Source organism: Sus scrofa, chromosome 13 (genome assembly GCF_000003025.6).
Source record: "Sus scrofa isolate TJ Tabasco breed Duroc chromosome 13, Sscrofa11.1, whole genome shotgun sequence".
Classification (NCBI taxonomy): Eukaryota; Metazoa; Chordata; class Mammalia; order Artiodactyla; family Suidae; genus Sus; species Sus scrofa.
The window spans coordinates 129,454,848-129,467,929 of record NC_010455.5 but is presented as its reverse complement, the minus strand read 5'-3'; the positions used below and the strand labels follow the sequence as shown (position 1 = coordinate 129,467,929).

At 38.7% G+C, this 13,082-nt stretch overlaps 1 protein-coding gene across 3 annotated transcripts in view; it reads left to right on the top strand.

The window, feature by feature from the left end:
- Positions 1-13,082, top strand: part of FGF12 (fibroblast growth factor 12) — a 580,493-nt gene that overhangs the window by 350,063 nt on the left and 217,348 nt on the right. For all 3 annotated transcript variants that reach the window (XM_021070057.1, XM_021070055.1, XM_021070056.1), the window contains one exon: positions 7,763-7,873. In XM_021070057.1, the coding sequence (XP_020925716.1) occupies positions 7,763-7,873 (111 nt within the window). The remainder of the gene's footprint in view (positions 1-7,762; positions 7,874-13,082) is intronic.

The window sequence follows — 13,082 nt, the reverse complement described above, 5'->3', positions numbered from 1 at the left end:
CAAGGGTGGGCCAGCTTTCTCTGGAAGGGGCCTGTTAGTAAATGTTTTCGGTGTTTCAGGGGGCAGGGTCTCTGTTGCAACTACTCATCTCTGCCGTAACACGAAAGTAGCCAGGGGCAAATGTGTGAATGAAGGAGCGTGGCTGTGTTCCAATAAAACTTTATTTACAGAATTGGCAGTGGCGGGGCTGGAGTTTGCCAACTCCTGGTCTAGAAGAGGATCTTCTGAGAGCCTGTTGTCTGCTGGTTCCCAATGTTTTCAAGCATTAGGATTATTTTGCCTTTGTTCCTCCCTGAGCCTGGAGGTGCTTTACCTATTCCCACCCCCTCCCCATCCCCCGCAGCTCTTCCCTCAGGTCGTGGTGATGTCCACTCTCCCCACGACATCCATCCCCTGGACACTCCCATCGCTTTTCACTGCTGCCATTTTCGTCACAGCACCTAGACACAAACTCTGTTATATATCAACTGTTTGTTTCCTTCTTGTCTTTCCTGCTGAAATGTAAGCTCTGTGGCGGCTTGTCCTCTGTCGTAGTTAATGATGAGCTGGAGCTGGGGAAGCTCATCTCTTCCACTCCAGCTCTGCGTCTGGTGAGGTCAAATGATGGTTTTATTTTTTTTTATAGATATTTTTATTTTTTTGTCTTTTTTAGGGCCACATCCACAGCATATGGAAGTTCCCAGGCTAGGGGTCGAATCAGAGCTGCAGCTGCCGGCTTACACCATAGCCACAGCAATGCAGGATCCAAGCCATGTCTGCAACCTACACCCCAGCTCACTGTAAAGCTGGATCATTATCCCACTGAGCAAGGCTGGGAATCGAACCCGTGTCCTCAGTTGGGTTTGTTCCTGCTGAGCCGCAATGGGAACCCCCAGATCAAATGATAGTTTTAAAATAGCCACAGTGGGAAGCTTTGCCACGTGGAAACCAATCCCATGTTTATCAGGTTTGGGACGCTTTTGAAAAAAGAGATAGTTTATGAGCAGATCACTGGTTATCCCCAGTACCTAGAATAACCACCACGAAGTCTGGCGCTCAATGAATACTTGTTTTTTGAATAAAAAGGGCTATTAGTATATGTTGATTAAGAAAATAGATATGCATGTATAGATACAGAGTCCTTTTGCAGTTATTAGTGCTCCTTGGGGATTTCCATGGTCCTCAGGTGGGTAACTGCTGATGGCCTCCATCACCTTCATTTGACCTGTGGGAAGACAGAGGAGGACCCAGGACAGGACCTGGTGGTCTTTACTTCACAGAGCAGACTCTGCTAGGCCATGCTGTCACATCTCCACCTTTCTCACTGCAGTCTCCTGAGTTAGTGTGGGGCCTTGGGCCTGACTCTCTTTTACTGAACAAGTATTTTTAATGAATTATCCCAGCTGTGTGATTGTAATTTGTGCAGTGTGTTCAGAAGTCCAGATAAGTTCTCTCCTCTTTCAGATGTCTTTTGTATCCTTTTTTTGTTTTTTTGGCTTTTTAAGGCCTTACCCTTATGGCATATGGAGGTTCCCAGGCTAGGAGTCGAATCAGAGCTACAGCCGCCGGCCTACACTACAGCCATAGCAACGCAGGATCTGAGCCACATCTGCAATGACCTACACCACAGTTCAGGGTAAGCGAGGCCAGGGATTGAACCTGCGACTTCATGGTTACTATTCAGATTCGTTTCCACTGTGCCACGATGGGAACTCCTGTATCCATTTCTGATTTGTCTGGGGCTTTGATGATGTTGTGTAAATGTGCCCTAGTCTGTACCCTTTAACTGTGCTTGTCAGAAATATCTGCTTATGAACAATTTCCAGCCCTGATAATCTAATTTTGAAATCTGCAGCCGTGTGAGGCCCAGAAGCACTTGACCAGGATCACAATTTAACAGCGTCTTCAGTCTTAGTTCCTTTAAGTGGGCAATGTTAAACCTTCATACCGAGGGTCTGTTTGTAAATCCAGAGACTGATTAAAAAAAAAAAAAAAAAACAAACCATCAAATTACTACTAGGGCATGTTTCACATGGTACAAAGAACTTTCCATTTGCAGGATGCCTGCTAAACAGTCTTCACAATCCCCTGTCCTAAGTGCCCACTAAGAACCAGAAAAGTGAACCTGTATTTAACAGCTGTCTGGATTATGGCAACGCTTTCTAGGACTTCAGGACTGAAGAGGATCTTGCATTGCCACGCAGAATGCCTGAGTTTTCAGAAATGTCTGTGTCCTTCACAGCTGTTCTGACCTCCCTGTTTGCTTCTGTCCAGTGATAGAAAACGCACTCCTTGGGCAGCCTGTTCTCTCTTTGAATGCAGTTTACAGAAAGATCTTTTTTTTACCTGCCTCCCTGAAACGTTCATCCACTGGCCCTGGTTCTATCCCTGTGGAGCCACTCAGAACAAATTGGCCTCTTCTTACTTCTTCTCTTCCTCTGTCTTACTTCTGCTTTCAAGAAAGTGGAGACAGCTCTCACGTCCCCAGAGTCTGCCCTTCTCCAGGCTGCATAGCGACTGTTCATTCAGCCATTCTTCCGATGACAGTCCTTTGTACCCTCTTTATCTGGCTCGCTTTCCTCTGGGCATGTTCCAGTTTTGCCAGTGTCTTTGTTAAAGTGACTGAACAGTGCTGGAGAACGGCTAGGGCCATAGACTGTTCTGCTAGAGCTTCCTATTCATTTACTAGTTCTGTGACCTTGGGTAAGTGATATAATTTCTCTGACTCTTAATAGTCTCACCTGACAAATGAGAAAAGGTGCCTTCCATATTCAGTTGTTGTGAGTCCTAAATACAACTGTGGTAAAATCATTAGGTGAATGCCTGGTACAAAGTAGTTGGGTTCATGATAAGCCATTGTTATTATAATAAGTACTATTAATTCTCTGGATATGGCTTTCATAAAAAAGTTTGGATCACTCTTATGTGTTTCATTTTATTTTATTTTTGCCTTTTTGTCTTTGTTTTTAGGGCCACACCCATGGCATATGGAGCTTCCCAGGCTAGGTGTTGAATCAGAGCTGTAGCCGCCAGCTTATGCCACAGCCACAGTAACATGGGATCTGAGCTATGTCTACGACCTACACCACAGTTCATGGCAATGCCGGATCTTTAACCCACTGAGCAAGGCCAGGGATCGAACCTGCATCCTCATGGTTCCTAGTCGGATTCGTTAACCACTGAGCCACGATGGGAACTCCTTGCCTAATGTTCTTTTTAAGTTCCAGGATCCCATCCAGGATAGCACATTTTATTTAGGTGTCATATATCCTTAGACGCCTCTTGGCTGTGAAGTCCTCTCAGTCTTTATTTTTGATAACATTGACCGTTTTGAGTGGTACTGATCCGCTGTTTTGTAGAAAGTCCTTCAGTTGAAATTTGTTGGATGTTTTTCTGATGATTGGACCAGGATTATGGACTTGGGGAAGGAAGATCACAAAGATAAAGTGAACACATCACATCATATTCACGACTTGACTTCATCATATTCACATTGATGTTGACCTTGATGATCTGGCTCAGATAACATTTTGTTTGTCAGGTTCCTGCCCTGTGAAGTTACTCTCCACCTCTCCACCCACTTTTCAAAAATATTCTTTTCAGAAGGAAGTCAGCATGCCCAGCCACTGGAAGCTACTTCTTATCCACCTACCAGTCCAAGGGCAGAATTTCTAATAGCTGTTGTTTTTCCCCCACAAGTTATTCAGGGGCCAGAATTCTCCCATTTTGTTGACATCTCCTGGGGCTTTGTCGTCTAAATCCAGCCAGCGTTAAGAAGAAGAGAATGTGGAGGAGAATGTTTGCTTTTAAAAGCCTTGGCCTGAAAATGGCACACATCACTTCCACTTAACATTCCATATGACACTCATTCATCTGCCAAACCCAACTGCAAGGGAGGCTAGGACATATGGTCGAGCTGGGTGCCCAGGAAAAAGAGGAAATGGATTTTGGAGAAAATCTAGCAGTATTTGCTGTACTGCTTTAGAGTACAAAAAGGAACAAACCAAACCCATGTCCTCTCACTGTCTAATAATATAGCCATCACTTCATTAAGAAATAATGGAAGAAAAACATAATCTTAGAATCAAGGAGAGTCATGTAAATTGAACAAAATTAGCTTACTAAAAAACTTACTCCAGAATTCCCTGGTGGCACAGTGGATTAAGGATCTGATGTCACTGCTGTGGCTTTGGTCTCTGCTGTGGCGTGGTTTGACTCCTGGCCAGGGAACTCCAGTGTGCCGCAGGTGCAGCCAAAAAAAAAAAAAACAAAAACCCAAAAACCCACCAAAACCCCCCAAAAACCCCTATTCCATTGTTCCATTGACCATATTTTTCTTATTTCATTGTTGACCTAGGTGCTTTTGTTGAGAATAGGCACTCTCTGCATTTGAGAACCTCTGCCATGTATCATGCCTATATATCAGATTCTGCATAGTTTCAAAGCTTGCCATGCTGTGTTTTCCTCCATCCAGTGTTTTTCTGGCATGTAATTCCTGTGGTTTCTTTTCCTATGAAAATGCTACCCACTCCTCAAGTGACAGAGGAGGTGACTTCATCTACCCTTGAGTCAGAATTAGTCCCTTGCTCCTTGCGATATCATGTCACTCTGTTTCCACCCAGCATTTAACAGCTGTCCCTACACTAGTATGATATACACATTAAGGCATCAGACTTGATGCTCCCTGAGGACAGCACAGGTTTTATTATCTCTTATATCCCTAAGCCTAGTCTGAAAAATAAAAAGCATGCTTACTGAATGTACCCAGGATGCTAGATGTCCCCCCAAATGATCTCTTTGTAAAAACTCTTTTCTTTAAACACAAGAAGACATTTTCTTTTTTCCCCTGATCATTAAAGTGATCTTCACTTATGATAGCCAAGCCTTCCTGGTGGAGGAGATCTTGAACTGAGCCTAGAGCAGGATATAGTAGAAATAAAAGTCTAGGCCTGCCAGGCAGGCTATTCTGCTTTCTGTGACGCATCCTAGATTCAGGGCACTTGTTTAATAGATGGTTAGGTCTCCTTTGAAATAGCTGCAGCGTAAGATATTGGCTTTCATAGATCATCATATAATTAACACTCAGACTCTGAGCTTGTTCTGGCATCCTCTTGGGTGATGGGGGTTGGCTTAGGAGCCTGATGCTCATTATCTTGAACAGGAGTTACCAACCTGAATTCCCAGGGTCCCAATAGGGGGATAGCTTCGCCAGAGCAAAAGAAGTGTTTAATTACAGCTACAGAAAGAGGAGCAGGAAAAAAACAATCATTTTCAGGCATTAATGATTCAGCTGCTACGCATCTCTTTACCAACCCAAACATAACTTCTTAAGGTGACCTTATCAAAATTATTGGAAATAAAATATGAATTATAAGGCAGTTGTCCCTTTCCTTCCTTCTCTCCCTTTCTGTCCTCTTCTCTTAGTCTTTTGTTTACTTTAGTGACTTTACCAGCTTGATTGATATTTTACTAAAACATAAATCAGGAGACAGTTTTTTCACAAAATGCACCCCCCTAGTCCCTTGGTGGTCCAGTAATTAGGACTCTACACTTAATCTGCTGCAACCCGGGTTCAATCCCTGGTCCGGGAGCTGAGATCCCACATCAGTCTGACATATGCCATGGCTAAAGACACAAAAACCAAAATGCTCTCTGTATCTCAGGTACACTGTCTCCTTGACATTCAGGGTTGATAAATTGGATATTAACTAGGATTTATATTTTTATAGCATTTCTCAATTCACACTATTACATATATATATCCATCTGAAATTTGAAATGATTTTGGTTAGCGTGGGAATGAAGTTTTTCCGTTATTACAGATAAGAATATAGTCTCAGATACTCAGTGACCTGCTCAGGACCCCATAGCAACTGTGGTTCAAAGCTGGGTCTCCTCACTGCACCTCTAGAGCTGAAGGTGCAACATTAGCACCTGCTTGTCATCTAGTTAGCCTTATGGCAGAGGCTCACATGTTTTTTATTTTCCCTGATTAAAAAAGTGATCCTCACTTATGATAACCAAGTCTTCCTGGAGGAGGTGATCTTGAACTGAGCCTGGAAAGGTTGGTAGGGTTTGATAGATGGTAGGGGTAAAGGATTTTTTTTTTTTGTGTGGTGAGGTTAGCTAGCTACATGCTTCTCTGACATGTCTCTCATATGTCCTGTCGAGGGGCCTGTGGAAACAGGACATTGAGAATGAATCCACTCCTTGATTTCTGCCACCGCTTGGAGCAGAAGATTCTCAAGTCAAAGAGACTTTAAGTCACAGGTGCTCAAAGTCAATAGAGAATCACAAAAGGGACCTAAAGATCACTTACTTTAATATCCAGATTTTATTGATAAGGAAATTAAGGCCTACAAATTAAGTACATTGAATTTATTTGACCCACAGTGATAGTACATCGTTATTAATTAGAATGCCTAATTCCCAGCTTAGTTCTTTTTTCTGATACCTTGTTTCCTCATTACCAGTTTTCTTGGCATCTTTTCTCATTCTTAGGTCTGCTTTGAAGAAGACATGTTTATATAGACATGCCTCATATTTCCAAGGATGTATGATCTAGTCATAGGTGCAGAAAACTAACCACAGAGTTTATTGCATTGAAGGCATAACTAATACTCCTATTTAGACTCAGACCTCAGTAACTGCATTTACTTTAACACATAGTACTTAGCATATTGCCTGAACAAAAACAACAAAAATCTGAGTAAACATTGGTTTCATAAATGGATGAAGGAATGACATGGACTGTCAGCTGAAATTCATTGATTTTCCTTTTGAAGATAACACATTACTTCTTCACCAATCATATGAATTCCATGTTTGCCTCAATTTTTATCACCAGAAGCAGCATTTTTCTTTTTCTACTAATTTTTATGAAATAATTAAAGCTATAAATGTGTTTAAAATAGTCTCATTTTTTTTTTTGCCCAACAGCAAAGTGGAGCAAAGGTGGTGGGGATGCCGTAGAAAATGGATCATTGCTGACAGCCAGTACCTCAATGAGAAAGCTTTAAATGTTTATGTTGGCTGCTATACAAAAATCTAAATGGGGTACACAAAGATCAGTTTGATGGTGTAATTGATGGTATAAGCTAAGGACTGCTTCTAGTTTGAAACACTTGCAGAAATATGCATGGTGTGATTTTTTTTTTTTTTTGGTACTGCAAAAATGATATTTGTAGTCCTGGAGCTCACTCTGGTGAAGTATTTACTGAAGGTAAAATCTGATTCCACAAAATTTCCGGTGACATCTCATGGCCATGGGGGTTTGACTTTTTCCCATGGTTCTCAACCAAGCCTGAATTTGATCTGAATTTCAAACCCCAAGAGTTTCTGATAGGTAGTTGCCATTCAGTGGAAGCAGAAGTCTTCCAGGACTTGCTTTTTGTCTGCTGAAAGCTTAGGAATTACAGTGGCAGTTTGGTCTGAACAATGATTCTGGAATGGGACCTCAAACTTGGTGGCATCTTGCTGCCAGACACTAGATGTTCGAGGGAGAGAAATAATTCATTTTTAAAGTGTATCTCTGCATTCTAATCCTAATTAGCTTTTATTCATTGATATATGGTTTAATGTTGCCGAGTATTATGGATCTGCGTCTAGAAAGAAAAAAAAAAGTAAATATGTGTTACCAAAATGCCCCTTTTCAAATAGTTATTTCAATATTTAAGCCATGGGCATTTATGCATTTGCTTAGAGAAGATTTTTGACAATTTGCAAGTGTGCATTTTTATAAACAAGATAAAAATTTGAATAATCATTTCATGTTGTTTTGCAGAACCCCAGCTGAAAGGAATTGTGACAAGGTTATTCAGCCAGCAGGGATATTTCCTGCAGATGCACCCAGATGGTACCATTGACGGGACCAAGGACGAAAACAGCGACTACAGTAAGGAACATTAGCTTCTTGCAATCCAATTATAATCCAATGTACAGCCCAGTGTATCTTAGACTTAAGGCATGGCCACTTTAAGAACTATTTAACTACTAGTAAGCTGGTGTCTTTTCCTTTATCCTTTTTGCTGTGATTCCCTGTAGCTTAGAGACAATAAGGGAGAGAAGTTATGTACTCAATAAGAAGGTAGGAGGCTTGAACAAACTTTGACTGCTCAGGACTAGAATTTCCTCTCATCCCATTACTTGCAGTCAGGATGATGGTAAGCATTTGTAGGAATAAGGCAGACCTTCCAGCACAAAGTATTTTAATCCTGGAACCAAATAGTAAGCATATTATAGTAATTCTTAGAACATCATTTCTGGAAGACCAAAACTACTTCTCAAGCTAAACACTAAATACATACATACACAGGTATATTGCATGTTATTTTATTTTGTTTGAGGATAAAATTATTGATTTAAAAAGAAAAACATTATGATATTTTATAGTATATATGATAATACAAGATAATAAAACCCAGCAGACCTACACTTTGTTTATGAATTTTTGAAGTAAAATTCAGATTTTAAAATATTATCGGTAATATCCTTGGAAATATTGTTTACCTAATTGAACTATAGCGTTGACTCATTTGATAACTAAACAAATCATTAAGGTCTGACAAGATATGTCTGCATTTCAGAAGCGTTTTAAATACGAATGTCAGAGCTGGGAATGATCACTTGCATCATATCTTTCAGTTTCTGCATAATCATATCCAGATGCCTGGGGGGATATTTGTATTATTCTAAAATTATGCGGGGCGTCCTATTGTAGACACCCTGTTAGATCTTTAGTGCTGGTCACATAGTAAATGCTTATTTAGTCTGTTTCAATTGAGTTGTCTTCAGATGAATGTGATTTTGTTGTCAGACTGCCATTCTGCCCAACTGCCTAAGATAATCTGAGAAGCCTGATAATTTATGGTGAAATATCTTCTACATTAGAAATAAAGATCTGAGGAAACATCAACAGTCCCTAGAGTAGTGCTCCTGTCCACCCCTTCTAAATTTGTTTTTGTTTACTTAATGTTACACATTGCATGAATTACAATAAAGAAAAGGTCTTATTATAAAGAATTTCATCCCAGTTTTTTGTAAAGTAGTTGATTAGCTTATTGTTGTTTGCATTGTTTTGTGTTTGTGGGAATGCATTCTTTGAATGATGTAAGTTTTTTTTTCATATACAATGATTTTTATTTTTTGCATTATAGCTGGTTTACAATGTTCTGTCAATTTTTTACTGTACAGCAAGGTGACCCAGTTATACATACATGTATACATTATTTTATCTCATATGATCATGGTCCATCGTAAGTGACTAGATATAGTTCCCAGTGCTATACAGCAGGATCTCATTGCTTATCCATTCCAAAGGCAATAGCTTGAATGACGTAAAGTTTTAAATGAGTGCAGAAAAGTGAGGATGTGTTCCTCTCCATGTAGAATTTTCATTTGTTGCATCTGTACTTGAATGTAGATTTAGTGAAGCTACAGTATAGATGGAAAGAATCAAGGATATTGCTTAGCTGTGTCACCCGTGCTATCTCTGAGGCATCCCTTGATCTGGTTTCTTTTTGTATAAAATGAGGTGGCTAGAGATGATAATATCCTCTGTCAGAACCGTCCACCCAACTTAAAAAAAAGGTTGAAAAATTATACATTGGTGAAGATAGATTCAAATATTCAGGTAAACCAAAGAGCCATACTTAGTTCCACAAGATGCAACTGTAACTCAGATAGCTGTCCTGCAGATGCATGACATTGATCATGGGGCAGAGGCAGAAAGGTGAGAGTGAAAGTGAGGGGTTAACTAATAAATCCTTTCTTCACCGCTTTTAGAAAAATAATTGAAAGGGCTTTGTCTGCCGATGCTGGGTCAATGTCTAGTGTAGATCCATACCCACGTATAAATACGCACATTCACACACCTCTATGTGTATAATTAAATATAGATATATATATGGGCGTAGTTGCATTATGCACAACACATACACACAGCGAAGGTGGGACATTTTGTCAGATACTTTTAGAAACTGTCCAAATTCATAAATTTAATGTATCTTAGTAAGATAAACTACTGCACACACTTTTTGATATGTTTGTATTAAAACTAGAATAGTTAAACTCATAAATACATTTCAAACTCCTGTGTATTCTTTGTGGTGGAGTCCTGCTTTTTACTCCAACACCAGACATAACAACTATTCTGAATTTGGTATTTTTTTATTTCTGTGAAGTTATAAAATACATTTTTCACATATATGAATGTATATATTTATAATATATAAGTATATATGCATATACACACACATATGTGTATATATTTATAATATGTCTATATGTATATATGTTGGTTTATATATATATATGAAAATTTATTAGAAAATAAATTTTTCATATGTAAGTATGGGTATATATATATATATATGCTTACATTATTCATAACATTGTTTTATAAGTTTTTTAAACTTTCTATAAGAGGAACATGACTGTATATAATTTTATGTATTTTTCCTCCCCAATATTATTGTTGTGGGATGTAATATGGTGATATATTTGCTTTATATCGTTAACTTTCTCTTTTTTAAAAAGTATCCCTCCCGTTGCATGCTTAAATGTAGTTAATCCATTCTTTTTTTGGTGGATAGTTATCTTTTCTATTTTAAGGTGATTTCAAATAGTGCTGCTAAAATAGTTCCTATAGATATTGAAGAGGCCTTCCCTAACCATCCTTTATAAAATTACACATTTTCACCTTGGCCCTTTCTATTCTGATACCCCAGTTTTTTTTTGTTTTTTTTTTTTCCCTATTCATAGCTCCTATGATGAACTTATATATATATATGAACAGCAACTATATATATGTTAGTTTTCATTTTTGATCTTCCTCCCAGGAGATTCTAAGTTCCATGAGACAAAATATTTTGTTTTGATCTTTGTTGTATCTTTAGAACCTAGAATGACCACTGGTTCATAGTTAAGCACTCAATAAAAATGGAATGAATGAATGAACGTGTCCTTATGCATATGTATAAAAGTTTCTCTAGGTCATTGGCTAAATATTCTACCCACATAAATATTTTTAAACGCTTTCTTTTGAAATACTTTTAGATAGCAGAACATTGCAAAATAATACAGGAAATTCCTGTGTACTCTTCACACAGCTTCCCCTCATGGGTACCACTTTATGTAACAAGGGTACAATTACCAAAACCAGGAAATTAACATTGGGACAATAATATTAACTGAGCTATAGACTTCATTCAGATTTTGCCAGTTTTTCAGCTAATGTGCCATCTTCTTATTCCCCCTTTCTGTCCACATGTTTTAATTAAAATACTTCCAATGAAAACAAATAATTTTTATTTGTATATTTTCTGAGTGTGGAGTGGGGTAAAAATATCAGAAAAGGATTTAAATTCTACTCATGTTTTTTAATAGAAAATTGTAAACCTCTAACTTGTGAAAATGCCTTTTCTTTCTCTACTTTGTGTGGGCAGGAGTAAAAGCATTTGATTGTTTGAGAAAAAAAATCTTGTTACTATGAGCATCTGTCAGAAGTGTGTTGTTTGGTTCCGTAGACATCATTAGGTCCAACCAACCTTTACCGTAGTATCCTGGATTGAATTGATAAGACACCTGTTCCTTTGTTCCTGAAGAAAAGACTAATTACATGTAATTGAGTACAAAACCAAATGGGTTTGTCCGCAGCAACAGATAAAAATCTCTGCGAATATAATGATAACAAAAGATGCAAAACCATGTTGGAACACTGGCACACACAAAAGACAATTGCAGCACAGAGAGTATTAATAGGAATACTTTACATAAAATTAGAAAGGTAATTATTCTGCTCCACTAGTTAACATAGGAGAAGATACATTTGAAGAGGTCAAACATGCAGGGGTGAAAACAATTAAGATATTATAACCAAATGCTTTGTTCTCTTTTTCTCAGAACATAAAGTAATAAGAGCCATTTGCCTATGGCATGAACTGCCTGATAAATGAGTACATTGGTGAAAATGGGAATGTTCCAGCAGACACTGTGCCGGCACTTGCAGAGGGTTTACAAGAAAACCCCTTTCTTGTGGGAAGGGAAGAACGTGGTTGGTGGTCTCTGGGAGAGTCTCAGAACTCGGTGACTTCTTTGGTCTTCTTCAGTCCTGAGATTCTTTTTTTTTCTAATTTTTATATAGTGATTTTTTTTCATTATAGCTGGTTTACAGTGTTCTGTCAATTTTCCACTGTACAGCATGGGGATCCAGTTACACATACATGTATAGATTCTTTTTTCTCACATTATCATGCTCCATAAGTGACCAGTGCTATACAGCAGGACCTCATTGCTTATCCATTCCAAAGGCAATAGTCTGCATCTATTAATCCCAAGCTCCCAATCCATCCCACTCCCTCCCCCTTGGCAACCACAAGTCTATTCTCCAGGTCCATGATTTTCTTTTCTATGGAAAGGTTCATTTGTGCCATATATTAGATTCCAGATATAAGTGATATCATATGGTATTTGTCTTTCTCTTTCTGACTTCCTTCAGTCAGTATGAGAGTCTTTAGTTCCATCCATGTTGCTGCAAATGGCATTATTTTGTTCTTTTTTATGGTTGGGTAGTATTCCATTGTGTATATATATACCACATCTTCTTAATCCTATCACCCATTGATGGACGTTTAGGTTGTTTCCATGTCTTGGCTATTGTGAATAGTGCTGCAGTAAAGATGCGGGTGCATGTGTCTTTTTCTAGAAAATTTTGTCCAGATGTATGCCCAAGAGTTGGATTATTGAGTTATACGGTAGTTCTATGTATAGTTTTCTAAGGTACCTCCATTCTGTTTTCTATAGCAGTTGTACCAACTTACATTCCCACCAACAGTGCAGGAGGGTACCCTCTTCTCCACACTCCCTCCAGCATTTGTTATTTGTGGACTTATTAATGATGGACATTCTGACTGGTGTGAGGTGGTATCTTGTGGTAGTTTTGATTTGTACTTCTCTAATAATCAGTGATGTTGAGCATTTTTTCATGTGCTTGTTGGCCATCTGTATATCTTCCTTGGAGAATGTCTATTCATGTCTTTTGCCCATTTTTCCATTGGGTTGTTGGCTTTTTTGCTGTTGAGTTGTAGAAGTTGTTTGTATATTTT